This window comes from Astyanax mexicanus, chromosome 8, assembly GCF_023375975.1.
Source record: "Astyanax mexicanus isolate ESR-SI-001 chromosome 8, AstMex3_surface, whole genome shotgun sequence".
Lineage (NCBI taxonomy): Eukaryota > Metazoa > Chordata > Actinopteri > Characiformes > Acestrorhamphidae > Astyanax > Astyanax mexicanus.
This window is the reverse complement of record NC_064415.1, coordinates 11,397,867-11,425,487: the sequence shown is the minus strand read 5'-3', so window position 1 is coordinate 11,425,487 and position 27,621 is coordinate 11,397,867. Positions and strand designations below refer to the sequence as shown.

Below are 27,621 nucleotides of genomic sequence, written 5' to 3'. Positions count from 1 at the left end.
GCATTTAGCTTAAACCTTTTCTCCAAAGTGACTTACAAGGGTATTCCAGTTACAAAGGTAGACCAGTGTAGTGTTGTAGGAGTAGGAGTCTTGCCCAAGGACTCTTATTAGTGTAGCACAGCATAGTCACCCAGACTGGGAATTGACCCCCAGTCTCCCATATGATGTGGTAGCTTACTAGCAGGTACTGGTGTTATCCACTGGTGTTATCCACTGCACCACACCAACCATATACCAGATGTTATCCACTGGAGCTATCCACTGGAGCTATCCACTGGAGCTATCCACTGGAGCTATCCACTGGTGTTATCCACTGGTGTTATCCACTGGTGTTATCCACTGTGCCACACCAACCATATACCAGATAAACCATCAAAATAAAAAAAAACATCTAATCAAATTAGCAAAGCTATTTAACCAGCTGGTGTCATCCACTGGTGTCATCCGCTGTGCCACACCCACAATGTACCAGATAAACCATCAAAATAAAAATCTAATCAAATTAGCAAAGTTTTTCAACCAGCAGGGTAAAAACAGCATTGACTGGATAAAGTTGCTAGCAAATGGGGTTTAGAGTGGACAGGTTTGAGGTCATTCCTTGTGATGGGGATGTCCTAATAAATGCTACCCATTTAGTGTAGTAATTGTCAAAATTAAAAATAAAGAGAAAAAAGGTCAGCAGATGTTGTGATTGTAAATTCCTGGATAGTCTGTTGTTCAAACAAATAACGTAAACTGTAATTTTCCATTTTGCGTCTGTGACTGCAATCAGAAACACATCTATTCACCCTATGGGTGTGTTGGAAAATTACACCAACACACCTGCCTGTCTTTCCCTACATGGAAAATCACACCAGCTAGAAGTCTTTCCTGATCTAGGCTCTCTCTCTCAGGTTTACTGGTTCTGCACTGAGAGTCTGAGCTGTGATTCTCTGCATGTGGCCAGAGTTTAAAGGCCTGTATCTCAGGTGCTAGCTCTCTGTTTGCTGACATCACACCATCTTTCCTCCACTTTCACCCTCTTCCTCGCACACATTCCTCCGGGTTGGGCCGTGTGCCAGCCCAGTGCTGCCTGCCAAGCTGCCCCGCTCTGCCAGCAGGCTAATGCCCACAGTTGGAGGAGAATTTTAGAGCCAAACAGAGTCCCTAAGAGCCTTCATCACCAGCCCGTGAAGCTGGACATGCAGCTTAATCACAGTCAGAGGAGAAACACAGGGTAGAATTCGATCTTATTTTCTAGACTCAGGCTTTAGCCTTTTCTTAAAAAACCCTACTTTTAAGAGAACTGCTCATGGGACTGATAGAAATCGACATCCTTTTAAATATATACTTGGCTGTCCAATACTCCAATAACTCTATAAAACTCTAGTAAACTCTAATCCTTTAGTTCTGTTTCACCTGTCCTTCAGTACGTTGGGTTTAATGTTGCTCCTGCTCAAACTGTGCTGTATTTAAATGGAAAAATGGGTTTCTACTTCTTATCCACTCTCTGTCCTCCATAAACAGCTTATGTTTAGGTTACTAGTTCACTGAGACACAACCACACACATGCAGAACACCCTGTGCTCAAAACACCCTGTTTCTATCATATCAGTAAGGCTGTTCTCAGGGTGATTAATAAGAGTTCAGCAGCATTAAAGAATCTGGACACAAAATTGATCTAATGTGAATTGCTAAGAGAGTAAAGGATAACCTGATGTCCAACACATCATATAAAATTGGAATAAAAAAATGGTACAATAAACATCTTGGCACAAAAAGTTTGGAGAAAAAAAATCCTGAAAAGACGAACTGTTAAGCATGGGGGTGGATGGATCATGATTTGCGGTTGTGTTGCAGAGAGTGGTGAAGGGAACATTTCACTGGTAAAATAGGAAAGCAACGCAATTTTACATATTGTTTTTATTGTTTTATTTGGAATCATCATTAGCTGATATCGCAATATCAGCTTTTCCAACCGACATTGCATACATATACATACATACGTACTTCGCACAATATCCGCTGAAAAGGCTAACCCACAAAGCTAAGCTAACGGTGCATTCAGCCGGTCAGGTCTTCCTTTAAATAAAGTACAGGTGAAAACAACACTGGAAAACTACTTAAACCAGGGGTGTCCAAACTTTTTTTGTTGGGGGCCAGAAGGAGACATATATATGTCACGGGCCACAGACTCTGTAATAAAACAAATAATGAAATATACCACTTTAAATAATACTTTTTTTCCCAATTACTTTCATTTACACACCATTTTACTTGACTTACTATCTTTATCTTTGACAGTGTTGTGTAAACTAAGATTTTTCAAATTGATGTTTAATTTCATGATGTCTCTTTATATTAAACTCCTTAATTACAGCAACCTTTAGACTCTTTGCCCTGTTTTTTTTGTGCTAGAAATGCGCACCCTCTCCGCTTTTAGACTCTTTGGCCCGTTTTTCTGCTCTACAAATGCGCACCCTCTCCGCTTTTAGACTCTTTGCCCCGTTTTTCTGCGCTAGAAATGCGCACTCTCTCCGACTCCTTGGCCCGTTTCTGACACCTAGCGTTCAAACTTTGAATCTCACATTATAAAAACCTGCTTAACAGCGGGCCAACTTTCATTCTATTTCTAAAATACCTCGTGGGCCGCTCCAAAAAAGGGCCGTAGTTTGGACACCCCTGACTTAAACAGTGTTAATTGTACCAGTTTGATAAACACAGGCAGCAGTGAGTGGAAATACAGATGAAAATTACTTACATTTTTACAGAAACTCCCCGCAGTGTGACTCCTGTGCTCCATCCCTTGTGCTCCAGCTCACCCCAGCCAGAGGGCAATGCTCGAAAAACTGTACTCATATGCATGGAAAATTGGCAAATTCTTAAGATCAATTCAGGCTTATATAAATCGATATTGATCATTCAAATGAAGCTTGACTTAAATCAAAGAATCTATTTTATAAACATGCCCCTAATTACCTGGTTAACCAACTCAAGCTGGAAAAGCTTTTTTATTTTTTTTCCAGCAAGCTAAATAACACAGGTCAGGCTTGAGCTCCTCAGGGTTTAATACATGTTTATACACATTTTATTTTGATTCTAATAAGGCTTATTCTTACAGAGATAATGCTTTCCTGTTAAGAGTATTACATGGCTGAGGGATGGATTAGGCCTGTCAGGGATCTGCACAGGCGATAGAGCGTGACTCCAGTGGCACGTTTTATTAGAGAGTGAATAAATACTGAGATCAGCTCTGAGCTTAGCTAATGCAGTCACTGAATAGCTGACCTGTTGACTTTTACAACACTGTTTCTAGTTCAGATATGGAATTCATGGAGTATACTTTTTTTAACTGTATTTTTTTTTAAATCTGTATGTCAAAACTTTTGAACTTTGCACCCTCTTATATAATTTATATGTTTATTTATTTTCTACATTGTAGATTAATATTAAAGACATAAACAATAGAGGCACTCATATGGAATTATGTAGTAAACAGGAAAAAAGTGTTTGTCCTCCACCTGATCCAACCCTCTAATCTAAATCTGATGAACTGAGATGGTCACTTGATATGATTTAATTGGGATGATCTGGGGCTTCACAGCGTGAAGGAAAAGAATCAACTATTGTTCAGCACCTCCAGAAACTCCTTCCTTCAAAACGCTGAAAAAACTATTCCAGGTGACTCTACCTCATGAAGACACTGAGATTAAAATACCAAGAGTGTGCAGATCTGTCCATAAAGAAAAATGTGCTGCTTAGAAAAATCTAAAGTATAAAACTAAAAAAATTCTTTAACATTTGTTAAACACTTTATATTTACTAATTACAGGGGTTGAAGCACCTGTCATTTTATTGTGGGAGGTTTCATGGCTAAATTGGAGCAGCCTGGTGGCCAATCTTCATTAATTGCACATTATTGCACCAGTAAGAGCAGAGTGTGGAGGTTCAATTAGCAGAGTAAGAGCACAGTTCTGCTCTAAATATTGCAATGCACACAACATTATGGGTGACACACCAGAGTTCAAAAGAGGACAAATTGTTGGTGCACGTCTTGCTGGAGCATCTGTGACCAGGACAGCAAGTCTTTGTGATGTATCAAGAGCCACGGTATCCAGGGTAACGTCAGCATACCACCAAGAAGGACCAACCACATCCAACAGGATTAACTGTGGACGCTGTAAGAGGAAGCTGAAAGGGATGTTCGGGTGCTAACCCGGATTGTATCCAAAAAACATAAAACCACGGCTGCTCAAATCACGACAGAATTTAATGTGCAACTCAACTCTCCTGTTTCCACCAGAACTGTCCGTCACCACAATAAATTATTGTGGTCTAAAACCAGGTGTTTCAGTTTCATTGTCCAACCCCTGTAATTCTGCATGTGTTCCTTTGACTGGACCTGTGTATAGCGATATATGTTGTAATATATGTTAATAGCAATTACAGTACATTTCATCTGGACCTGTCTAAAGCCTTGATCAGTCTGTTTAAGAATGGGGGTTGTCATAGTGCACCTACTCTAATGAAAGATTTATAGTCCTCACGTGTTGGATTTGTGATTACTCATCTACTGTAGCATGAAATCTCTGGGTGGAGTGTGTTTCAGTAATGCCCCGAGGCTCCATATTTCTATGGAACACCAGATTTCCTGTAATCATTTAAAAACAGACACCTTTACCTGGAGGGTAATCCAGAAAATCCTCATATTTACACATGCACACATGGGATTATCTAGATGTTCTTTTTTCTACTGAATGGATAATTAGTACTAATTAAAGGACTGTTATGCATTGTATTTCCCATACTAACTCATAAAATGATCGGGATGTGTGATCAGAAGTGCTTTAGATGTTATGAAGATTTAAGAAAAAAAAGAAAGAAAAAATATAAAGTTATCCAAATCAGTGTGTAAGACTGGTGGAGGAGAACATGCCAAGATGCATGGAAACTGTGATTAAAAAGCATTTTCCACTAAATATTGATTTATGAACTCTTTAAACTTTATGAATATGTATTATTTGAGGTCTGAAAGCTCTGCATCTTTTTTATTTTCTGCAAATAAATGCTCTAAATTAGGATATTCTTATTTGGAATTTGGGAGAAATGTGATACGTAGTTTATGGAATAAAACAACAATGTTCATTTTACTCAAACATATATATTGTCAGCCCACTGCCCATTCTCCAATCCAATTTCCACATCAAGGGTTGCCAGGTAGGGAACAATAAAAGCAGGCAAACACAGCAGTGTGCTGCACCCTCAGTATTCTTCTAAAAAGCTTGCTGTCATTAACTACTCTTTTTTTTTTTTTTACCTTGATATAGCATTAACCTCAGTATAAAGCAGTTTTACCTTTTTTGAAATCTTACTATATTGCAAACCTAATAGTAAAAATAGATTTTTTTTTTTGCTTACAGTACTACTACAGCATCAAAGACATCAGTGTTGGGGGTCGGTGTGTGTGCCACGGTCATGCTCAGGTGTGTGGAGTGCGAGTCCCTGGCAGGCCCAAACAGTGAGTATCAGTATTTATCAGTATTTTTACTGTATGTCCAAATACTTGTGGACATTCTTCTAATAAATGCATTAAGCTACTTTAGGTTTCACTAGTTAGTGCCCAGTTCAGTTCATTAGTGCCCAGTAGTACAGACATATTGTCAACCGAATATTAATTTCTGGGGCAGATTACCCTGTTAGCACCATGCCTAATGTCAGATGAACCGGCTAACATAGAATGTTATAAGAATGTTTATCAGTGTTTCTGTGCATCACAAGTTGTTAGAAAGTTTCTCACATAACGTTCCCAGCTAGATGAATACTAACATTACGGAAACATTCAAAGTAAGGGAGTACTCGCACTAGGCATGGTTTGGTTGAATCGTGCTGGAGCACGGTTATGCCCCCTCCCCACTCCCCAGCTGGCCTGCATTCACACTACGTTTAAACAATCTGTGCCCGAGCATGCTTGTGCATTACTCACTGCTTAGTGGGCTTGCCGGTGTTGTAACAAATTCAGCACCCCCGCCATGAAAAGCACCCTCTCTTGGGAGCGCGTACGCTCTGTCTTCTTGATAAAAGTGGAGTTCTTTTACTTTAATTTACTTAGAAATATAAGCCAAAATTCACGGTTTCTTAGTTATAGTTACATACATAGTTATAAAGTCCTGGCGGGGGTGCTGAATTTAGCACAACAATGGTCAGGACCCCACAGGAGAGAAAACCAGCACAGAGCAGCTATTATTATTATTATTATTATTATTTGGGTCGTGGGTCATTGTTATTCTCAGCACTGCAGTGTTAAACCACGCAGAATCAGAAATGTTCACCTATTCTCTTCTAGACTTCTCTGCGAGTGTGAGCACAACACTTGTGGGGAGTCATGTGACCGCTGTTGTCCAGGATTCCACCAGAAGCAGTGGCGTCCAGCGACTGCCAACAGTCCCAACGAGTGTGAACGTAAGTTTCAGAGCACGTCCTCATAAACTGCTACAGTATTTCAGATAACTTTAACATTTAATGTTTTAGCAATAACTTATACTGTTTGGCTAATACAAAACGTTAAGGTGAGCTACAAAGGGTCAAATTATCATATGCTGCTTTTTAACAGTGAGACACAATGAGATTGAATGAAAAAAACAAACATAAATTATCATAAATAAATTTGGTTCGATTAAATAAACCTAAATACTACTTTTGGATCATTTTAACATGCACCAGGTAAAGTTGACCCGGCGATTTGATTGCACAAAAGCACATCTTAGACCACGCCAACACTCTATTTTCATGTCTTGCACCTGCATTGTTTAAATAGCAATAGAGCTTGAGAATATGTCTCCTCTGATGTGCGTGGTTGTCTGAAAAAGAGTTGATTTCAGGTAAAGTTGAATTCCTGGAATTCCTGCTTGTGCACCTTTACAGCGTTGGTGTTGAACACGTCCAGGTAGCTGCGTTGTTAAGATGGCAATGCACCAATATCAGAGCGCATCTTAAAGGGGATGGCAAGTGACATGCTGATTGGTTTATTTCACGTTACGTCTGAAACACACCCATGATTAATTAAGAGAATTTGAGAATTAGTGTTTTGAGCCACACAAGGCCTACTTTTCCTGTCGTTATGATAGCAAAGACACACTGATGCCCTAAGGCATCAGGGGCATCAGGGTGAGTCGCTGACAACTCACCAGTAGATCACCAGTAAAATAGGGCCTCATAGTGTTTTATATATTGCATATTATTTATACCAATATTTAATATTTATGATTTTCGTCTTCTTAAAGATTATTAGGTATAAAGATTGCAGAATGATTACTGGTGTAACTGTGCTAATATGGAAAAAAGTAATCGCAGCTTATTTACACTCAAAATCAATTAAACTGCTGATCAAGTGCACTTGCTACAAGAGAAACCTTTTTACTTCTTTTTCTGTTTAAAATCCCATTAGACTGCTGTTATTTTCTTAAAGCATAAATCTCCCTGTCATCATGGTCATTTAAGTGTCTCAGATTATCCGCTGTAGTAAAGCAGCGTGTCTGATTCCTCCGTTTCAGTGTTAAACGAGTAAAGAGGCTGGAGATGTGAGGCTTTGCTGGGTGGATTGTACGCGGGGCTGAACTCTGCTGAGATTAGCGAGTGATGTGGGGGGAATTACCCCGCTGTTTCTAACACTCTAACAGTAGTATTAAACCAGGCTGGTGCAGGAATCTACAGGCCCATTCTGGCACCTTTAAACACAGCGCTCTTCTGGCTTCAGTCACCCCTCTGCTGTCTGTGCTCTAATTACTCCGCTCTGTTAACAGGTATCTGCTTCAACAAGCAGCAGGAGAACACCCTGTACTGCTTCAGGAATCCTCTAGTTTACAGGACCTCTCTGACATTCTCCCTGAACCTCAATAAAATAGCCTGTAAATTATACTGAACACAGTGAGGGTCCCTCTACATCTCGTTACAGGAATTGTCCCTACTGTACAGCTGTTTACTCTGTACCGTATTGAATTACATTAAACAATACTTGTACATATACAAAAACACAATGTAGAAATGAGGTTTACAGATTAAAGTCATATACAGATAAATGCATTACAGATACAGTTCTGTAAAAAAACATTAAGAGACCAAGATTTTGCTATTTATAGGTATATGTTTGAGTAAAATGAACGTTGCTTTATTCTATAAACTACAGACAACATTTCTCCCAAATTCCAAATAAAAATATTGTAATTTAAAGCAATTATTTAGAGCAGAAAATGAAAAGTTGCTGAAATAACAAAAATCAATATTTGGTGGAATAACCCTGTTTTTAAATCACAGTTTTCATGCATCTCGCATGTTCTCCTCCACCAGTCTTACACACTGCTTTTGGATAACTTTATGCCTTTACTCCTGGTGCAAAAATTCAAGCAGTTCAGTTTGGTTTGATGACTTGTGATCATCCATCTTCCTTTTGATTATATTCCAGAGGTAAACTGAACCTGTATATACAGATAAGTAAATTATGTACTGAGTGTAGCATGTTTTAATGTAAAAGGGTTGTTGAAATTACTAACTTACAGTAGTAAAGATGATAAATTAAAATAAGGAAACATATCATAAAATAACTAGTAAAAAATTAAAGTATTAAAATAGTTTTCAGGAGTAAAGAAGATAACTGGTTAATATATGGTTATTTGTTATAAAAGCTCCAACTGAGCATTTTAATTCGAAATTAAATATAAAACTAAAAGTCTTTAATGTATGTTGAATTATTGAGCATGGGCATTTTTCCTGCAGCCTGCCAGTGTCACTCTCACTCTGCTGAGTGTCGTTACGATGCTGAGGTGGAGCGCAGAGGAGCAAGTTTGAACATACATGGCCGGTATGACGGTGGAGGAGTGTGTATTAACTGTCGGGTAAGTGCCAGGAATCTTTATCTGCAGACATGATCATCGCTGACCTTTTATCTCCTCACTCTGCTAACACTGCACCATCTGCTTCCAGCACAACACAGCTGGAGTCAACTGTGAGCTGTGTGCTGAGGGCTACTATAGACCCTACGGGGTTCCCCGAGAGTCGCCCACAGGCTGCATATGTACGTATATGTACTTTTTCAGTTAAAGCTATGATCGTTAATTCATTAATTTATTCAGATTTTTTAGCTAATTAATGTTCAACAACTAAAAAAGTATTATACCCGAGGCGTCGCCTGGCCTCGGCTTCTGGGGCTTCCAGGGTTTTAGCCCCAAATAAATGTGCAGCAGCCCCGAATCGGTTTGCTCCGATCAGCTGTATTATCAATGAGGCTGGCTGTGTGTGAATGGGAAATCTCTTAATGCCAATCACAGAGCCAGTTCAAGGATAACGTTCCGCCTTTCAGGAGAAACAGCCAATCAGCTTGCTTGTTTTGTGGAGCACGGTGGGCTAGTAGGGAACTCCCCCACACCCACCCTTGCTGGAGAGGATTTTTCGGTTCTTGCAGCGGGTCGCAGCGCTGATGTTAAAACATATCTGGATATACGGCATATATATATGGACTGATTGGTTCTTTAGGTAGTGTGGGCAATGTGCCAAGTTCTGCTGGAAAATAAAATCCACATCTGTATAAAAGTTGTCAGCAGAGGGAGGCATTAAGTGCTGTAAGATTTTCCTCGAAACTTGATAATAAAACACAGTGGATCAACACCAGCAGATGACATTTCTCTCCAAACCATCACTGATCATCAGTAAATTTTACATTTCATTTGTAAATTAAATCAAATCAAATCAAATTTATTTGTATAGCGCTTTTTACAACTGGTGTTGGCACAAAGCAGCTTCACAGAAACATGATTACAGGAAAAAGAATCAGGCAAAAGATTAAACATAGAATATACAGAATACAGAACCCCCAGTGAGCGCGGAGGCAAGGGAAAACTCCCTCAGAGCTGCAGGAGGAGGAAGAAACCTTGGGAGGACCAAGACTCACATTAAAGGGGGGACCATCCTACCACTGGTCAATGGCTTTTAAATTAATTTTAAAAAGTCTTTCATACATCCACATAGGTTTTATATATTCAGGTGTATAGCAGCTCCACTAATGGCTTATAGAGTAAGATGGATGATGAGCAGCTGATCTGTGGTGGTGGATGGAGAAGAGCTGACTTCAGAAACTTCCAGTCTGGCCAGACAGAGGACATGAGAGCCTGAGGGTCCAACATCCATCGGTATCGGGTCAGACAGGTGGGCATTCAGTAACTCGGAGGAAGGCAGAGAGATGGAATTAGTTTTGACTGGATTTATGTAAAACAGAGAATATAAAACATTATCAGAGTGTGGCAAATGACTCCGGCAGATCTAAATAAAACAGCCTAACTAAAGACAGAGAGCCAGAAGGTAACATAGACATGGAGGCTCCCTGAAACACTGGCATCCACCCACTCCACCGTCCACAAACCTGAGTGACCGTGTGCAGTGGGAGAACAGCAGCACCAGCATCTCAGTTTACCACAATTTCCTCTGTCCATGAACCCCTGAATCTGCAGCCTTATCTAAAGGGAAAAACATTAATTACCAAAAGCTAAACTAAACAAGTAAGTTTTCAGTCTAGACTTAAAGATTGAGACTGTGTCTGAGTCCCGAACATATTCGGGGAGATTATTCCAGAGTTGAGGCGCTTTATAAGAGAAAGCTCTTCCTCCTGCAGAGCTCCTCTGAATTTTAGGAACTACTAATAAACCAGCACCCTGAGATCTAAGTAATCGCGGTGGTTCATAATAGGAGATGAGGTCTCGTAAATACTCAGGAGCGAGCCCGTGTAGGGCTTTATACGTTAACAGGAGAATTTTATAGTCTATGCGGAATTTGACTGGAAGCCAATGAAGTGCTGATAGGACTGGACTAATATGCTCAAATTTTCTCGTTTTAGTAAGGACCCTGGCTGCAGCATTTTGAACTAGCTGAAGTTTATTTAAGTTACTGCCGACAGTAGCAGACAGTAGCGCATTACAATAATCTAGCCTTGAGGTAATGAAGGCATGGACTAATTTTTCTGCGTCATGCAGTGATAGGGCATTTCTTAGCTTGGCAATATTACGGAGGTGTAGAAAAGCTGTTCTAGTTATATTAGATATGTGTTTATCGAATGCTAGATCTGAATCTATAATAACTCCAAGGTTTTTAGCTGCTGAACCAGGTGTGGCTGAGAAGTCAGCCAGATTTAGCATTAAGTCTGATAATTTATTTCTAGCAGCTTTGGGGCCTAATAGGAGAACTTCTGTTTTATCACTATTTAATAGGAGGAAGTTATGCGACATCCATGATTTTACATCTTCTACACAATCCTCAATTTTCTTTAATCTCACTCTGTCATCAGGTTTGGCTGATATGAAGAGCTGAGTGTCATCCGCATAACAATGAAAATTCACATCATGTTTTCTAATAACTTTGCCCAGTGGGAGCATATATAATGTAAATAATAACGGTCCTAATATAGAGCCTTGTGGAATTCCATATCTTACCTTGGTATAACTGGAAGACATATATCATTTAACCTCACAAACTGATAGTGATCGGTTAAGTACGATTTAAACCATGATAAGGCGGTTCCGGTTACACCGACCATGTTCTCTAGTCTTTCTAAAAGGATAGTATGATCTATTGTATCAAAGGCTGCGCTCAGATCGAGAAGTACCAGTAGGGAAACACAGCCTTGGTCGGCGGCCGTAAGTAGATCGTTTGTTATTCTAACCAAATTCTAACTAAATTAAGGTAGCAGAGTCTGGAGGAAGAGTGGAGAGACACACAGTCCAAGCTGCTTGAGGTCTAGTGTGAAGTTTCTATAATCTATATAATGTATGAGTTTCAGACTTTGAACAAAATCTCTGAAATAAAGTAACTTTTTTAATGATGTTAATTTTTTTAAGATACCAGTATATTTGTTAATACCCTTTATGACCTATTTATGCAGAAAACTATGAAAGTTCCGAAAACTTCACATACTCTTCTTGCCACTATATGTACAGTATATAACAAAACATTGATAATAAATGAAAATAGGAATTTAAACATTAGGGATTGTGAGATGCCCTATGTAAAAAAAAAAAAAAAAAAAAAAAAAAAAAGCTCCTCAGAATGAAGTATACTTCAGACTGTGACGCCCGCTGACATTTTTCAACCTCTGGCATCCGGACCTGGAGCAGATTTACAGCACTACTGTAAACAGCGTTGGTTTAATAGCTCATTGTGTGCTGTGGAATGTTAAGGAGTCAGTGGAAGAGAGCCGCACTCGTCCAGTATGTCTCTAAACTGGGAATGAGCGTGTTTACATTGTTACCGGTCTGCACTGCTGCTGGAAATAGCTACCTGCCATGTTCAGCTTTAATACCAGCGCAGCCTGTCAGTGACTGGGATGTCTGTGGGAAAATTCTCTAATGAGGAGTGAAGCTGTAACATACAGGACTGAGGACTGATCAGATCTTCATTTCTTTACTTTTAAACTACAGTTTCCTGCCTGATTTTGTTTGCTTTTATTAATAGATTAACTAAAACACAGTTTTTGTGTGCATACACTTAGTGGACTGAAGTATTATGATACTGTTACTGTTGTCAGAGGAGAATCTACATGATTCTAAAGCTGATTCATTAATGTAAAATTGCTTATTTTTTGTTTTCATGATATTCTTGGCAATATAAAATGACAAATATATACCTTTTGAAATTCAATAATATACTACTGCAACAAAAGACATAGGAAAGATTTATTTCGTATAAATATAACAATTTAAATGTGTTCTTTAGACTATTCAGTAGAAACTTAAAAAATCTGAAACAATTATCAATTTTGGAAACAACAGTAATGTACCAAGAATTTTGAATGCATTAATAATGGAATGTTACAAAAATGTACCACATTATATAAGTACAGAATATTTAACATAAACAATTATGCAAAAAGACCCTTAAACTTTGTGGAATACAGTAAAATAAAACAAAAAAACTGAATACCCCTATAATCATAATATGTATGTTTTATCATTTCAAAAATCATTATATTGTTGTATATGAAAGAAAATGGGACATCCTTACTACATAATGTTGCTGAAGTGAAAATATGTGAAAAGGCAGAATTAGGTTGGAATATTAAAATGTTCAGTATTCAATAAATGTTTTATTTGTTTATTAATTGATTTATTTTTTTATTTTGTATTCATATTTAAATTAATTTGTAAAGCTATATTTGATTATTTTCTGGATAACCATTAGCTGTGGCAGATGCCCCTGCTATTCTTTCTAGGGGTCCTATTTAACTGTTTGGATGTCTTTCGATAGGCAGATTTCATTGCACACAATTTTTTATTTATTTTTATATTTAAAAATCTAATTCTTACTGACCTTACCTCATACATATTTTTTATGCAGATCAGTATAATGAGATTTATATATTTATATATACACTAGTGCATCTCAAAAAAATAGAATATCATTAAAAAGTTATTTTATTTAAATAATTCATCTCAAAATGTGAAACTCCTAATGTTATATTATACAAATGTATTAAACACAGAGTGATCTATTTTAAGTGTTTATTTATTTTATTGTTTATGATTATGGCTCACAGCTAATGAAAACCCAAAAATCAGTGCCTCAGAAAATTAGAATATTATATACCTAAGACCAACTGGTATTTTTGGCAGTGTGGGCAGTGTGCCCAAGTCCTGCTGGAAAATGAAATCTACATCTCTATAAAAGTTGTCAGCAGCAGAGGGAAGCATGAAGTGCTGTAAGATTTTGTGGGAAAACAAAACTGCACTGACTTTAGACTTGATAATAAAACACAGTGGATCAACACCAGCAGATGATGAACATGTCTCTCCAAACCATCACTGATTGGTGGAAACTTCACACTAGACCTCGAGCAGTTTGGACTGTGTGTCTCTCCACTCTTCCTCCAGACTCTGCTCTCTTAATTTACAAATGAAATGTAAAATTTACTGATGATCAGTGATGGTTTGGAGAGTGCATCATCTGCTGCTGTTGATCCACTGTATCCAATATCGGTATTTTCATACGCATCATCATCTTAAATGAAAATGTGAAATGTGTCTGACCCTCAGCCTGCAGGTGTGACCCCCGAACTACGATGGGCTGTGAGATGGGAACGGGACGCTGTCTGTGTAAACCTCAATACAGCGGCAGCAACTGTGAGCGCTGTGCCAGTGGATACTACGGCTACCCACAATGCATCCGTACGTACCGCTCCTATCTCTTATTAAACAAGCTTCCTAATTAGTGCACAGACAGATTGTTGAATTTTCTTTGACCGATAAAAGTCAGTTTTGGCTTTACTCGGTTTTTCCTTGGAAGTGCAGGAAGAGAAGCTCTGATTAAGGATATCCTGGATAGAAGCTTTAAAAAACTGGTGCTGGATCAAAATCAGTAGCAGGAAGTTTCGAAATCTGCATGATGATTTACACCACTTCCTGTTCTGTCTACTAGCTGATTAATTCTGTATTAATCAGTATTAGACTTTATAGTTTATGGCTTATCAGCTTCAGGTCAGCATTAACATTTTTGACATGGTATAAAGATGCATAGCAACACCCTAGTAGCCGTATAGCAACCAGTATCCAACACCCAATCAACCATCTGAGAAACCAAAGCAACCATCAGAAGGAGCACCATTGCAGATACCTGGAATATCATGGCAATACCATAGAAACACCATAGCAACCACCAGGGATTCTATGGTGACCACCTACCAACATCATAGCACCTGTATAGCAACCATTTAGCAACACCATAACAGCACTGCATCATGTTGCAGAAATATAGAAGCTAAGTAGCAACTACTTACAAATAAGATAATAGAGCAACAAGAAGTAAGAGATCTATTGATTAACTTATTGATCACTTGATAACATTGAATTAAAAGACACCTAATTGTGTTATCTATCACAGTGTGAACTATAATCTACTATCTATTCATACTATGACTGTCTTAAAGCAGCTCTGTATCTTTTTTCAGCTTATCCCGTCATCGTGACCACCACAAAGTCTCCAGCTGGAAATATTTATGGTACATTTTTTATATGTTTTTTGAAACACAGTAAAGATATTTGATTTTTAATGTTATATAATAAGAAAATATAAAAAAATAAGGCATTTTCATGTTATTGGTTCTCATTTTCTCTCTCTCTCTCTCTCTCTCTCTCTCTCTCTCTCTCTCTCTCTCTCTCTCTCTCTCCCTCCCTCTCTCTCTCTCTCTCTCTCTCCCTCCCTCCCTCTCTTTCTCTCTCTCTCTCTCTCTCTCCCTTCTTCCCTCCCTCCCTCTTTTTCTCTCTCTCTCTTTATCTCTATCTTGCTATCTGTCTCTTTATCACTCTTTATCATCCTTTCTCTATGTCTGTCTCTATCTCTCTATTTGTCTGTATCTCTATTTGTCTCAGTCTCAAATCGTTTTCTCTCTATCACAATGTATTCATTTTTTATATAAATCTCTATTTATCTATATCTAATTCTGTCTCTTTATATCTACTTTTATATCTTAACCTTTTAACACCCTCTATCTCTGTATATCTTTATTCTATCTCTATATTATTTTTCTGTCGCTCATCATGTTTGTCATTATCTCACTCTCTCTGTCTCATTTTTTAATGCATTTTTATTTTTGTTTTATCTCTATCATATATCTCTGTATCTTGATTTCTCTGTATCTATATCTTCATCTGTCTATTATCACTCTGTATCTCCGTTTCTATCTTTTATCTATATCTCAGTCTCTCTATATCTGTTTCCACAGTCTCTGTCTCTATCCTAATGTCCATCACTCTGTTTCTCTATTGCTTTATCTATTTCTCTTTCTGTCTCTTTATCTGTACCTTTATATATGTATACTTATATATATATCTCTCACTCTCTCTCTCTTTTAGACCGAAATTGTCCGGTGGGATATTTCGGGGCACCCAGATGTCAGCGTGAGTACAGAGTCTTTATTAATGACTATAATAATATTGCTTTCTGTGTGTTTGGAATTGATTCAGTTTCATAATTCCTTTGTTATCTCTCTCTATCTCCCTCTGCCTCTATTTCCCTTCCTCTCTCTCTCCCTCTCTCCCCCTCTCTCTCTCTCTCTCTCTTTCATTGTAATAAAAAAATAATAATAAATCTGGGCATAGTGGAAATCTTGTGCTTGTAATGGAACATATTTTCCTGTTCTGGGTCGCTCAGGGTCTGTGGGCACTAATCCTCTGTCCCACCCTTTCTTGGTCTGGTCAGAAAGCCAAATAAGAAGCTTCAGGAGGGAAGTGTTCACTCCTGTAGAGCACTGGAGGATATAGTCTAAGGAACGGGGTTCTACCCATTTGTTTTTGTGAGATGTGAGGGTTTTGTGGGATAGCTGACAGCTTCTTGGCCTGCACACTGCATCACTACACACACCACTAACACACAGAGCGAGGTCGGCCAAGGCTACTTCCTGTGTAGTGCACTAAAAGCTAAAGGCTACGACCAGCATTCACATTTAAGGACTGTGACCAAAATAGGTCTCTCTCCTTCATTACTGTGCTGCTAAACTGGGGGATCTGTTTAGTCTACTCAGTAGTGAACACTTAAACACTAGAACACTTCCTTATCATCTACCTGCATCAGAATTCCTCGCCCGGATAATCACACCACCATACTTTCTGCTGTGATTGCGCTCTTCTCTCTATTACAGTCAGTGTAGCATCAACATTTACCATTCTAAAGCAGTATCAGGATTTTTTTCGCAGGTGTTCATTTTTTTTTTCACAACAAAATGTTGCCACAGTATGGGAAATCATAAAAAATAAAAAAACAGTAGTTCTTATATTTACTTTGACTTTTATTTGATTGCAGAGAGTTTGAACCCATGATATTTAATCTTTTACCTTTTAACTTTATTTTGACTTATTTTAAATTAGTAACATATATCCATTTCTGCATTTCAGAACTTCAACATGTTCCAAAGACAGTTGCTACTGTGTAGATATAGTTACAGTCTTCTGTGTAGATATGCAGCTCAGGAAAAAAATAAGAGACCACTTAAAATGTATGAGTTTCTTTGATTTGATCAATTTGAAAACCTCTGACTATAATCTAGAGGAAGTTGGATGATCACAAGCCAACAAACCAAACTGAACTGCTTGAATCTTTCCACCAGGAGTGGCTAAAAAAAAGTTATCCAAAAGCAGTGTGTAAGACTGGTGGAGAAGAACATGCCAAGATGCATGAAAAAAACTGTGATTAATAACCAGGGTTATTCCACCAAATATTGATTTCTGAACTCTTAAAACTTTATAAATATGCCAATGTTTTCTTTGCATTATTTGAGATCTGCATTGTTTTTGTTATTTCAGCCATTTCTCATTTTCTACAAATTTCAAAAAAGTCTGTGTGTGTGTATATATATATATACAGTCATCAGTGTAGATAAATTCATAAGCGTCTTTGCTTTTTAATCGATGCAGGTGGCAGGCGTAAAAATAGACTGTTTGTGCAGTGTAAAGTAGCAATCACAGGGTGTAAGATTAAGTTGAAGGATGGATTTTACAATGGTTTATATCTTGCATTTAATTTAGTTTCAGACCCGTAGGACAGTAGGGCATATCTACTCTTTCACTGGATAAAATGATGGTGATGATGGTGAAGATTTAATATCTGTATGCATGTTTGTTGTTCTGCAGCGTGTGATTGTGAGCAGAGGGGCTCAGTTCCAGAGGTCTGCACTGCTTCTGGCCGCTGTTTATGTCGTCCGGGAGTTACAGGCGAGAGGTGTGACCGCTGTCTTTCAGGCTACCTCTACTTCCCTAACTGCCGGGGTGAGCTTTCAGACTGATCAGTTTATTCAGTTCATTTATATTCTCCTATTTAAAACAGATGATCCAGATTGAATTGGCTCTGCAATAGTAAGAATAATACTTTAAGACTTGAGGTTAAGTTCTAGTACTGTACAAAATTATGTGTGTTTGGACAGTAGACAGACATTCAGAGGTGGCAGGTAATGAAGTATAAGTACTTTGTTATTAATACTATTACTAGATTTGAAGTATCTTCAAAGTATCTTTTAGTGTTTCTGACTTTTAATACTTTATATTACTTTTTATTACTAAAGGTATGTATAGGTATGGCCCTAAAATAATATTATGATATTGCAGGGTATTTTTGCGATAATGATATTCTTGGTGATATGACAAAAAAAAAAAAGTTTTAGGCACCAAAGCAAATTACACTAATCCGTTTATCTCAGCAATATGAGTATTTTTACCTGAAAAAAGCACCACATATGATTTGAACAGATGCAAATAAACATACATACAGTAAAAGTATGTACTTCCAGATTTCTCCTGGATGCTCTCAGCCAGCATGTGTATATTATGTTCAGTTCCGTCAGCAGCTCACCTGACTTTCACCTCATTTACCAAATTTTGCCAAATCAGGTGTTGATATGATAAGAACTAGAAATAACTCTATTAAACTCAGATTAGGAGAGATTAGGAGACGTTTTAAGGAAAACAGGGCTGTAAAAAATGCTGCACTCGTTTTACTTTGACTTTGTTTCTTACTAGTGTCACTTAATTCGCCTTATACTCCAGTGTGCCTTATGTGTGACAATAGATCGGAAAATTGATAGTTCATTGATAGTGCGCCTTATAATAAGTTGCGCCTCAAGTCTGGAAAATACGGGAGTCTGAATGTAAATGAAAGGCTCACTTTATTTAAACAACGCCTGGGTGTCCAAAACACCAGAACAGAAGATCTAAACAGAAGACAAAACACAGGCTGATAAACAGTCCTGACCATCAGCACAACTGCAAATGTGTTAAATAAAATATCATACGCAACAGACACATAAGCAAGGTCTGACTAAAGCAACATGCGGCAGAGACAAAACAGTGAACACCTGGCAACAATAACAAGAGGGGTGGAGACAGATACAGTAATAAGAACAACCGCAGTTTAACGAGAATTAGGGCACTGCCTCCACCCAAATCATTAAACTCAATTTCCAATCACTTCCATGGTCACGGGTGTAAAATAAAAGCAGCAGCTAGGCATGCTGGGACTGCTTCTACAAACATTAGTGAAAGAATGGGTCTCAGCTCTCAGGAGCTCAGTGTATTCCAGCACTGTGGTACCGTGACACTACTGTTTACTCCACCAACATAATTTAATGAAACTTTATAAATCTTCATTAATTTGAGGCTGCAGGAACCAGTGGAAAATGCGAATACGTTAGTCTCCAAATTGAGGAGGGGGGAGAAAAGAACTGTGCACTTTTTTTTTTTTTTTTTTAAGTTCTGGCGGTCAATTTTTGTCATTTGGTAAACTTAAAATTTGTCTGTTGTTGTGCTGATGCAAATTATGCAATCCAAAACAATTAAAAATGCTGCAGAACAAAAAAAAACTGTCTGAACTTAAAAATGAAAAAAAAAAAAATGTATGTATGTATGTTGAAAAAACATCAGGAAATTATTTTAAGGAAAATGATGTGAATATTTTACACTTAAAAAGAAAAAAGTTCCTTTCCTTTTAAGGATACAAGGATTTAAGGAGGTTTTATTATCATTCGCATCACATGTGGTACATGAGGTGGAACGGAATTGTGATCTCACGATCCAGTTTACACCCAAGAGCTGTTATTAAAATAGATATATAGATAAAATAAGATAACAAAATAAAAGAATACAATTAAAATAGAATATACAAAATAGATAAAGATAAATACCCCCCCAAAAATAGAGAGAGTAGACAGTTCCTATTATTAACTATTAACTATTATCTCCATTTTAGTGCACCAATGTCATCCCAATGTTTGTTAAAACAATTAATAATACTGATATATATGTATTATAAGTGATATATACAGTGTATGTTGATATATAAATTGTTGATATGTTTTCATATCTGTGTACACTATGTAGACTTTAAATAACAAAAAAGATGTACATAAAAATAGTTATTTTCTTATTTATTAGCAATTTTATTTAAAACCCCAAGGCATTTACTGTTGTAAAGTAATTTAAAAAGTGTATGTGCAAACATATACTGTAAAATAGCCATTTCTGTAAAAAAACAAAAAGAAATACATTTTAAATTTGTCTGAACTTACTATTTGAAATAAATGTAACTAAGATATTATTTTATGCTGAATGGACTCTTTTTTTATTATGTTTTGTTTACTAACACTCTGAATCATTTTTTAGAGTGTAAATTCAGTTTAGCTGAATATACTGAATAAAAGTGTCATTTTCATGTTTTTTTTTCATTATATACATCATAAAGCAGTGTATTTTTGTCCTCATGCAAAAAAAAAAAAAAAAAAAAAAAAAAGCCTGATTAAATTAGTTTTTTTCTCTCTCTCAGAGTGCCGCTGTGATGGTCCAGGAGTAGCTGATCAGTCATGTGGTCTGAATGGTCAGTGTCGTTGTCGTGCTCACTTCGCTGGACTGAGGTGTGATCAGTGTGCTGAAGGATATTACGGATACCCGGTCTGCAGACGTATGTGCTGATGTTTTTAATATTTAAATATAATCCACAGGCTTAAATATAAATTTGGGCATCGTTTCCAGCATTCACCCTGTTAATTGACCAAGATCAGAATCACTCTCACTGATGTCGTATCTTCTTTCCCTCCAGCGTGTCAGTGCTCACGTGAAGGCTCTCTTGGAGAGAGGTGTGATCAGGAGTCCGGTCAGTGTGACTGTAGAGATGGAGTGACTGGACCGAGGTGTGAATGCTGTATTTCAGGAGATCAGAGGTTCCCTTATTGCTCTGATGGTAATGATAAAGTAATATTATACCTTTATTTCAGTAATTCAGTTCAAAATGAGAAACTCATATATTATATACAGTAGATGTATTACACACAGAGTGATCTAATTTATTGTTGATGATTATGGCTTACAATCAATGAAAACCCAATAATCAGTGTCTCAGAAAATTAGAATATTATATACCTAAGACCAATTGGTGCTTTTGGCAGTGTGGGCAGTGTGCCAACTCCTGCTGGAAAATTCTGGGAAAAAAAACTGCACTGACTTTGGACTTGATAAAACACAGTGGACCAACACCAGCAGATGACATGTCCCATGGTGTTTTGAGCTGCACTATTATTTCAATGTAAACCACATTGCTAAATGCATGTAGTCTCTGTCAGTCAAAACCCTTGCAGCCCTAAAAGGGGGAACTTTTTCAGGAGAAAAAAGCAACTTTTAATGTAAAAGGACTTGTTTTAACGTAATTTTGGGGCATTTCTATTGGTATGTTCTTAATAAAAGTAGGATAAAATATTAAGGACAGTTTAGAAGTCAGAATCAGAATGTCTCAAAATTAAAACAAAAAGAGTGGGTGACAAATTGCTTTTTAGTGCAAATAGTGATAGTGTTTCATATTTATTTGCTGGTCAGAGGCCAAATACAAAATTATGTGAATATTTTATATGATAAAAAAGGTTCCTTTACTTTACTATTACATGTTTTTAGTGCATCACTTTCATCAAAATGTTTGTTGAAACATTTGTTGTTAAAAGATTTTTTATATAAGTGAAATATATGTTTATATATAAATTGTCAATAAGATGTACAATAAAATTGGTTTATTCTAATTTATTAGCACTTTTAATTGAAACCCCAGGCCTTTAATGTTTTAAAGTAATTTAAAAGGTGTATTTAAAAAGTATGGCACATGTTGTTTTAGTCTTTTTTAGCTCAAGGAAAAAGTTGGATTTGTGTAAATCTGACCAGAAATAAATAGAATTTAATCAATTAGACATTTTGTTCTCTCTCAGAGTGCCGCTGTGATGGTCCAGGAGTGGCTGACCCTTCATGTGGTCCGAATGGTCAGTGTCGTTGTCGTTCCAACTTTGCTGGATTGCGGTGTGAGCAGTGTGCTGCAGGATATTATGGATACCCAGTATGCAGACGTACGTGCTGAATGTTCACTCAAAAAGAAAGACAGCTCTGGAAAAAAAATAAGAGCCCACTTTAAAATTATGAGTTTCTTTGATTTTACCAAATTAAAAACCTCTGGAATATAATCTAGAGGAAGAATGGATGTACACAAACCATCAAACTAAGCTGAACTGTTTGAATTTTTGCAGCAGGAGTGGCATAAAGTTATCTAAAGCAGTGTGTAAGACTGGTGGAGGAGAAAATGCCAAGTTCTCCTCAAAAAAGGAGGGATTTCTGAACTCTTAAAACTTATGAAAACTAATGAACTTTTTTTTTTTTTGCATTATTTGAGGTCTGAAAGCTCTGCATCTTTTTTTTGTTATTTTAGACATTTCTCAATGTCTGCCAATAAATGCTGTAAATCTAAATGCACCAGGAGTGAAGCAGCATAAAGTTATCCAAAATCAGTGTGTAAGACTGATGAGGAGAACATGATGCCAAGATGCATATTGATTTCTTATCTTTTTTTCTGTTATTTCAGCCATTTCACTTATTTTATGCAAATAAATGCTCTAAATGACAGTATTTGTATTAAAAATTTGGGAGAAATGTTGTTTGTAGTTTATAGAATAAAACAACAATGTTCATTTACTTAAACATTTACCTATAAAAAGCAAAATCAGAGAAACGGATTCAGAAACTGAAGTGGTCTCTTAATTTTTTTTTCCAGTGCTATATGAATTCTGCCTATAAAATAATTACTTTATTTATTTTTTCATTTCTGTCATTTTAGCTTTTTACTCTGTGAATAATGCAGTCCCATTTTTTCTCAGCGTGTCAGTGTTCACTTGAAGGCTCGAGAGAAGAGATATGTGATCAGAGGACGGGTCAGTGTGTGTGTAGGCCTGGAGTGAGGGGACAGAGGTGTGAGCGCTGCTCTGCAGAAGATCAGAGGTTCCCCTATTGCTCTGGTAATGACTGCTTGAAATGTGTGGAGAAGGCTCTTCACTTTCAACGGTGTTTTTCTACACCAACATATACCACTGTTGCCAAAAAAGTACATACCCTAGATAACTTTAAAAATCAACATGCAGTTCTGTAGTCTCAGGCAGATATAAATGAATGTAGAGCAGGACCTACAGGCCCAGCTACAACATTTCCTGCAGGATGCTGTACAGAACATTTACAGGTTCAGCATGCCCAACCATATCTCATCTTGTATCCAGGCTAGAGGTTTCTTACAGGGTACTAGAGTCTCTTTAATTGTACAGTTTTCCTTTATAAACGTTCCATTTGCTCTAATTTTGAAATTATTTACATATTTCATCATTACCTTTACACATATGAAGCCTCATTCCATTCCAACATACCTTGGTGCAATTTTATTTATTTGTATTTTTAATATGCTATCTCATTCTCTCCTCAGAGTGCCGCTGTGATGGTCCAGGAGTCTCTGACCGGTCATGTGGTCCGAATGGTCAGTGCCGTTGTCTTCCCAACTTTGCTGGACTGAGGTGTGATCAGTGTGCTGCAGGATACTACTCATACCCAAACTGCAGACGTACGTCCTGATATTATTAATATGCACTCACTGAATGAGTATTGTTTGATATTTATAGTAACTTTATACACTGTATTAAAGATTAAGTCACTTTCTTTCTTTCTTTCTTTCTTTCTTTTTTTAATCCAGCGTGTCAGTGTTCTCCTGAAGGCTCCCGTAATGAGATATGTGATCAGAGGACGGGTCAGTGTGTGTGTAGAGCTGGAGTGAGGGGACAGAGGTGTGAGCGCTGCTCTGCAGAAGATCAGAGGTTCCCCTATTGCTCTGAAGAAGGTGCTTCTACAGTAAAGTTCGCATTTTAGAGATAAGAGGTTTTTCACTGCAGAATTTAATAGATCACTTGGATCATCATTAGAACTCATTTGAGTTTTAATATACTGTAAACTAAGTGAAAATGATTTGAAATAATCTATACTGTATATTATTAGAACTTAAAGTGACAGTCTGTAGGTTTCCGGGATTTGGGGATTTGGTGACCTCTCTGGTGAAAATGTGTAATTGCACAGAGTATGTGGAAGACTACTTTTAATGCAGGTTATCAAAAATAAATTTCTGTGTTTTTGAGTATATTTTGTTCATGTAAAGAGCTATTACAACCAACAAATATACCAGACCACACTTTTTTTTTTTTTTAATTAATATATTAAAAACTGTAGGGATGGTCATATACCAGGGCACTGGTACCATGAATCAGAATATTTGGTCATCTCACAATGCTGGGAATTTTTTTCCTTTTAAAAATGTATTTTTAATTTTCTCACATTTTTAGCTAGGCTAATTGTCCCGCACATTCAGCTACTACTCAGCTGTATATCCCCCATCACTAGTGATGCTACAACACAAGTAGGGTAAAGACTAGCACATGCCTCCTCCAACATATGTGAGGTCAGACTCCTCCTCTTTTCTAGCTGCTGCAGCGCACTCAGAGGAAAGTGCAGCAACTCGGTTCTGATACATCAGCTCACAGACTCCTTGCGCTGATCAACATCACCCTAGGAGTGATGAGAGGAAAGAGCGCCATCTACTGTACCCACCCAAAGAGAGCAAGGCCAGTTGTGCTCTCTCTAGGGGCTTTGGCAGCTGATGGCAAGCTGCATGACTGGGATTCAAACCAGCGATCTTCCAATCATAGTGGAAGCACTTTAGACTGCTGGACCACCCTTCGCCCCAACTGAAAAAACTTTTAGGGACTGCTGCTTTAGTTCAAAATAAAACTGAACTGTGTGAAAAGGTTTCAAAAATTGCTTTTTTTAGTTGGACCTCTATTTCTCTCCTCAGAGTGTCGCTGTGATGGTCCAGGAGTCTCTGATCGGTCATGTGGTCCGAATGGTCAGTGTCGTTGTCAACCCAACTTTACTGGCTTGAGGTGTGATCAGTGTGCTGCAGGATACTACTCATACCCAAACTGCAGACGTACGTATTTTTAATCTACATTCAAAACAATTGATTTTTTTTCTCTTTTCTGCATTAATTATGGTTATAATGATGATATCTTTACATGTGTGAATATTATGATAACTATTTTTGTAGGATACAGCTCTGGAAAAAATGAAGAGACCACTTCAGTTTCTGAATCAGTTTCTTTGGTTTTGCTTTTTATAGGTATATGTTGAGTAAAATAAACATTGTTGTTTTATTCTATAAAATACAGACCTCAATTCTCCCAAGTTCTGAATAATAATATTGTCATTTAGAGCATTTATTTGCAGAAAATGAGAAATGGCTGAAAAAAACAAAAAAGATGCAGAGCATTCAGCTGTTTTTAAATCACAGTTTTTATGCATCTTGGCATCTTCTCCTCCACCAGTCTTGCACACTGCTTTTGGATAACTTTATATCACTCCTGGTGCAAACATTCAAGCAGTTTGGCTTGGTTTGATGGCTTGTGATCATCCATCTTCCTCTTGATTATATTCCAGAGGTTTTCAATTTGGTAAAATCAAAGAAACCCATAGTTTTAAGTGGTCTAATATAGGTTTGTAGCTTACTCTACTGTTTGAAGTGCATATACTATACACCATTTAGGCTTTAAAATAAGGCTTTGATTACTATTGGGTTTAAAATTACACAACATATGAAGGAATCAGACTTCATTATCAAAGATACATCTGAAGAATGTAAACACAGAGCTAAGCTACCATCATTTCAGTGTGTTAGCTTGTTATCCTAACTTGCTAGCATTAGCTAGCAAGCTGTGTCTGCTTCTTTAATCTTGTAATGCCTGGCCCAACAGAAGCGCTCCAGAATGCCATGAAATAATTATTTTTTACATAGACACAGATTGATAGATTTTTAATTTTACTTTGTGATTTAACATTTCGCTGTACGGACATTTTATCTACTTTTCTTCCCCAGCTTGTCAGTGTTCTCGTGAAGGTACATGTGACGAGTCATGCGACCTGGTGACGGGTCAGTGTGTCTGTAGGCCTGGAATCACTGGACAGAGGTGTGATCGCTGCATCGCAGGAGACCAGAGATTCCCATATTGCTCTGGTAGTAATGGTAGTGTACTGGACCTTTATGATGTAATACTGAGGAATATGTTAAACAATACACTGACATGTCAAAATTAATGTGTACAAAAGTATATTCGTTTATCATAGAGGATAAATTTGTATATTTTGGGAACGTCCACATCTGAGAGATGTGAGTGAGATTGGTTTAACACTGGTCAGTGTGGCATTAAAGGAGAACTCTGGTGTACAAATGAATTTTGTGTAGTAAGACATGATAAAGAGTACTGACCTTTGTTGAATAGCCCCACCTTGTTTTTTCCACAGTTTTTCGAGATCCAGCCAATTTTTGCAGTTTTTCCAAACAGGCTTTAGAATGGATGATATGGGGCATATTTTGCCTCTGCAGATTAATCGCTTTTTACACTGTCATCCAGGTTCAAAGTTGCTCCACACCTCATTGGTAGATTCTGCAGAGCCCTTACTTTTAAATCGAGGAAATTAAAAAGTGCACATGAAGCTTATTAAAAACCTTTACCTTACGCCCAGAGATTAGTTTACACCACGGGTTGTAAACAGTGTTTTTTAACAAGCTTCTTGTGCACTTTTAAAGTTCTACCAGTGAGGTGTGGAGCTACTTTTCAATCAATCAATCAACCTTTATTTTCACTCAGGTAATATATTAAGGGTAACCCCCATTTTTAATGTAGCAAAGCTTACATAAAATTAAAGGGATTGAAAACTAAGTTTAAATTATAAAAACAAGCAAACAATGTAAGATTTAGTTAAGAAAAAAATAAAATAATTCAGAATAAAAGGATATTCAAACAGGTTAAAATTGTAGAGCAATAAAACAAAGAGATAAATACATAGAATAATAAAATATAAACACAGTTAAGAAAATAAAGGACTAAAATAACCACAATTATAAAAAAAGTAAATGATGTAACTAAAATAAATAATAATAAGTAAAAATAAATATATATATTAAAAAATAAAAGGAAGAAAATAAGTGAAATAAAAATATAAAAGGCCAAAATTAAAAGCAGTAACAAATTAAATACAAGGATAAAATGAATAAAATAAAAGGGCTTAATGGTAAAACATAAAATCATATAAATAAAAAGACAAAATAATTCAAATAAATAACAAGGTAAAAGAAAAACTCACCTCCTCAAAACAGTTACAGGCTGTCTAAAGGTGGTTAGATATTAAACGTATGAAATTAGTTAGTGACACCGATTAAAAAGTGATTAATCTGCAGGTGCAAAATATGCCCCATATCATCAATTCTAAAGCATGTTTGGACAAACAGAAAAAAATTGCTGGATCTCCGAAAACTGTGGGAGAGCAGCAAAGGTTAATTACTTTTTATCATGTTTTACTACATCAAAATCAATATTACATCAGAGTTCTCCTTTAATAGGTTGTGACAAAAGTCATGGAACATGATACTAGTTTGTGTGTTTAGTGTATTAGAAAATAAAAGCTAATCGACACTGACCTGAAATAAATCATATAGAGTTTATTTTTATCATATTCATTTATTTCTAATATGCTATCTCATTCTCTCCTCAGAGTGCCGCTGTGATGGTCCAGGTGTCTCTGATCGGTCATGTGGTCCGAATGGTCAGTGCCGTTGTCTTCCCAACTTTGCTGGACTGAGGTGTGATCAGTGTGCTGCAGGATACTACTCATACCCAAACTGCAGACGTACGTCCTGATATTATTAATAATCACTCACTGAATGAGTATTGTTTGATATTTA

The 27,621-nt window shown here is 37.1% G+C and overlaps 1 protein-coding gene across 26 annotated transcripts in view; it reads left to right on the top strand.

Annotated features, from left to right (window-relative positions):
• Positions 1-27,621, top strand: part of LOC103029844 (laminin subunit alpha-3) — a 168,630-nt gene that overhangs the window by 30,556 nt on the left and 110,453 nt on the right. For 5 of the 26 annotated variants that reach the window (XM_049483161.1, XM_049483166.1, XM_049483162.1 and 2 more), the window contains exons 6-22: positions 5,400-5,497; positions 6,323-6,438; positions 8,749-8,867; positions 8,956-9,046; positions 14,046-14,177; positions 14,957-15,007; positions 15,861-15,905; positions 17,634-17,768; positions 20,314-20,448; positions 20,587-20,727; positions 21,737-21,871; positions 22,673-22,810; positions 23,266-23,400; positions 23,530-23,673; positions 24,679-24,813; positions 25,756-25,902; positions 27,432-27,566. In XM_049483161.1, the coding sequence (XP_049339118.1) occupies positions 5,400-5,497; positions 6,323-6,438; positions 8,749-8,867; positions 8,956-9,046; positions 14,046-14,177; positions 14,957-15,007; positions 15,861-15,905; positions 17,634-17,768; positions 20,314-20,448; positions 20,587-20,727; positions 21,737-21,871; positions 22,673-22,810; positions 23,266-23,400; positions 23,530-23,673; positions 24,679-24,813; positions 25,756-25,902; positions 27,432-27,566 (2,032 nt within the window). The remainder of the gene's footprint in view (positions 1-5,399; positions 5,498-6,322; positions 6,439-8,748; positions 8,868-8,955; positions 9,047-14,045; positions 14,178-14,956; positions 15,008-15,860; positions 15,906-17,633; positions 17,769-20,313; positions 20,449-20,586; positions 20,728-21,736; positions 21,872-22,672; positions 22,811-23,265; positions 23,401-23,529; positions 23,674-24,678; positions 24,814-25,755; positions 25,903-27,431; positions 27,567-27,621) is intronic. The other 21 variants (XM_049483175.1, XM_049483172.1, XM_049483181.1 and 18 more) reach the window with 17 other exon arrangements.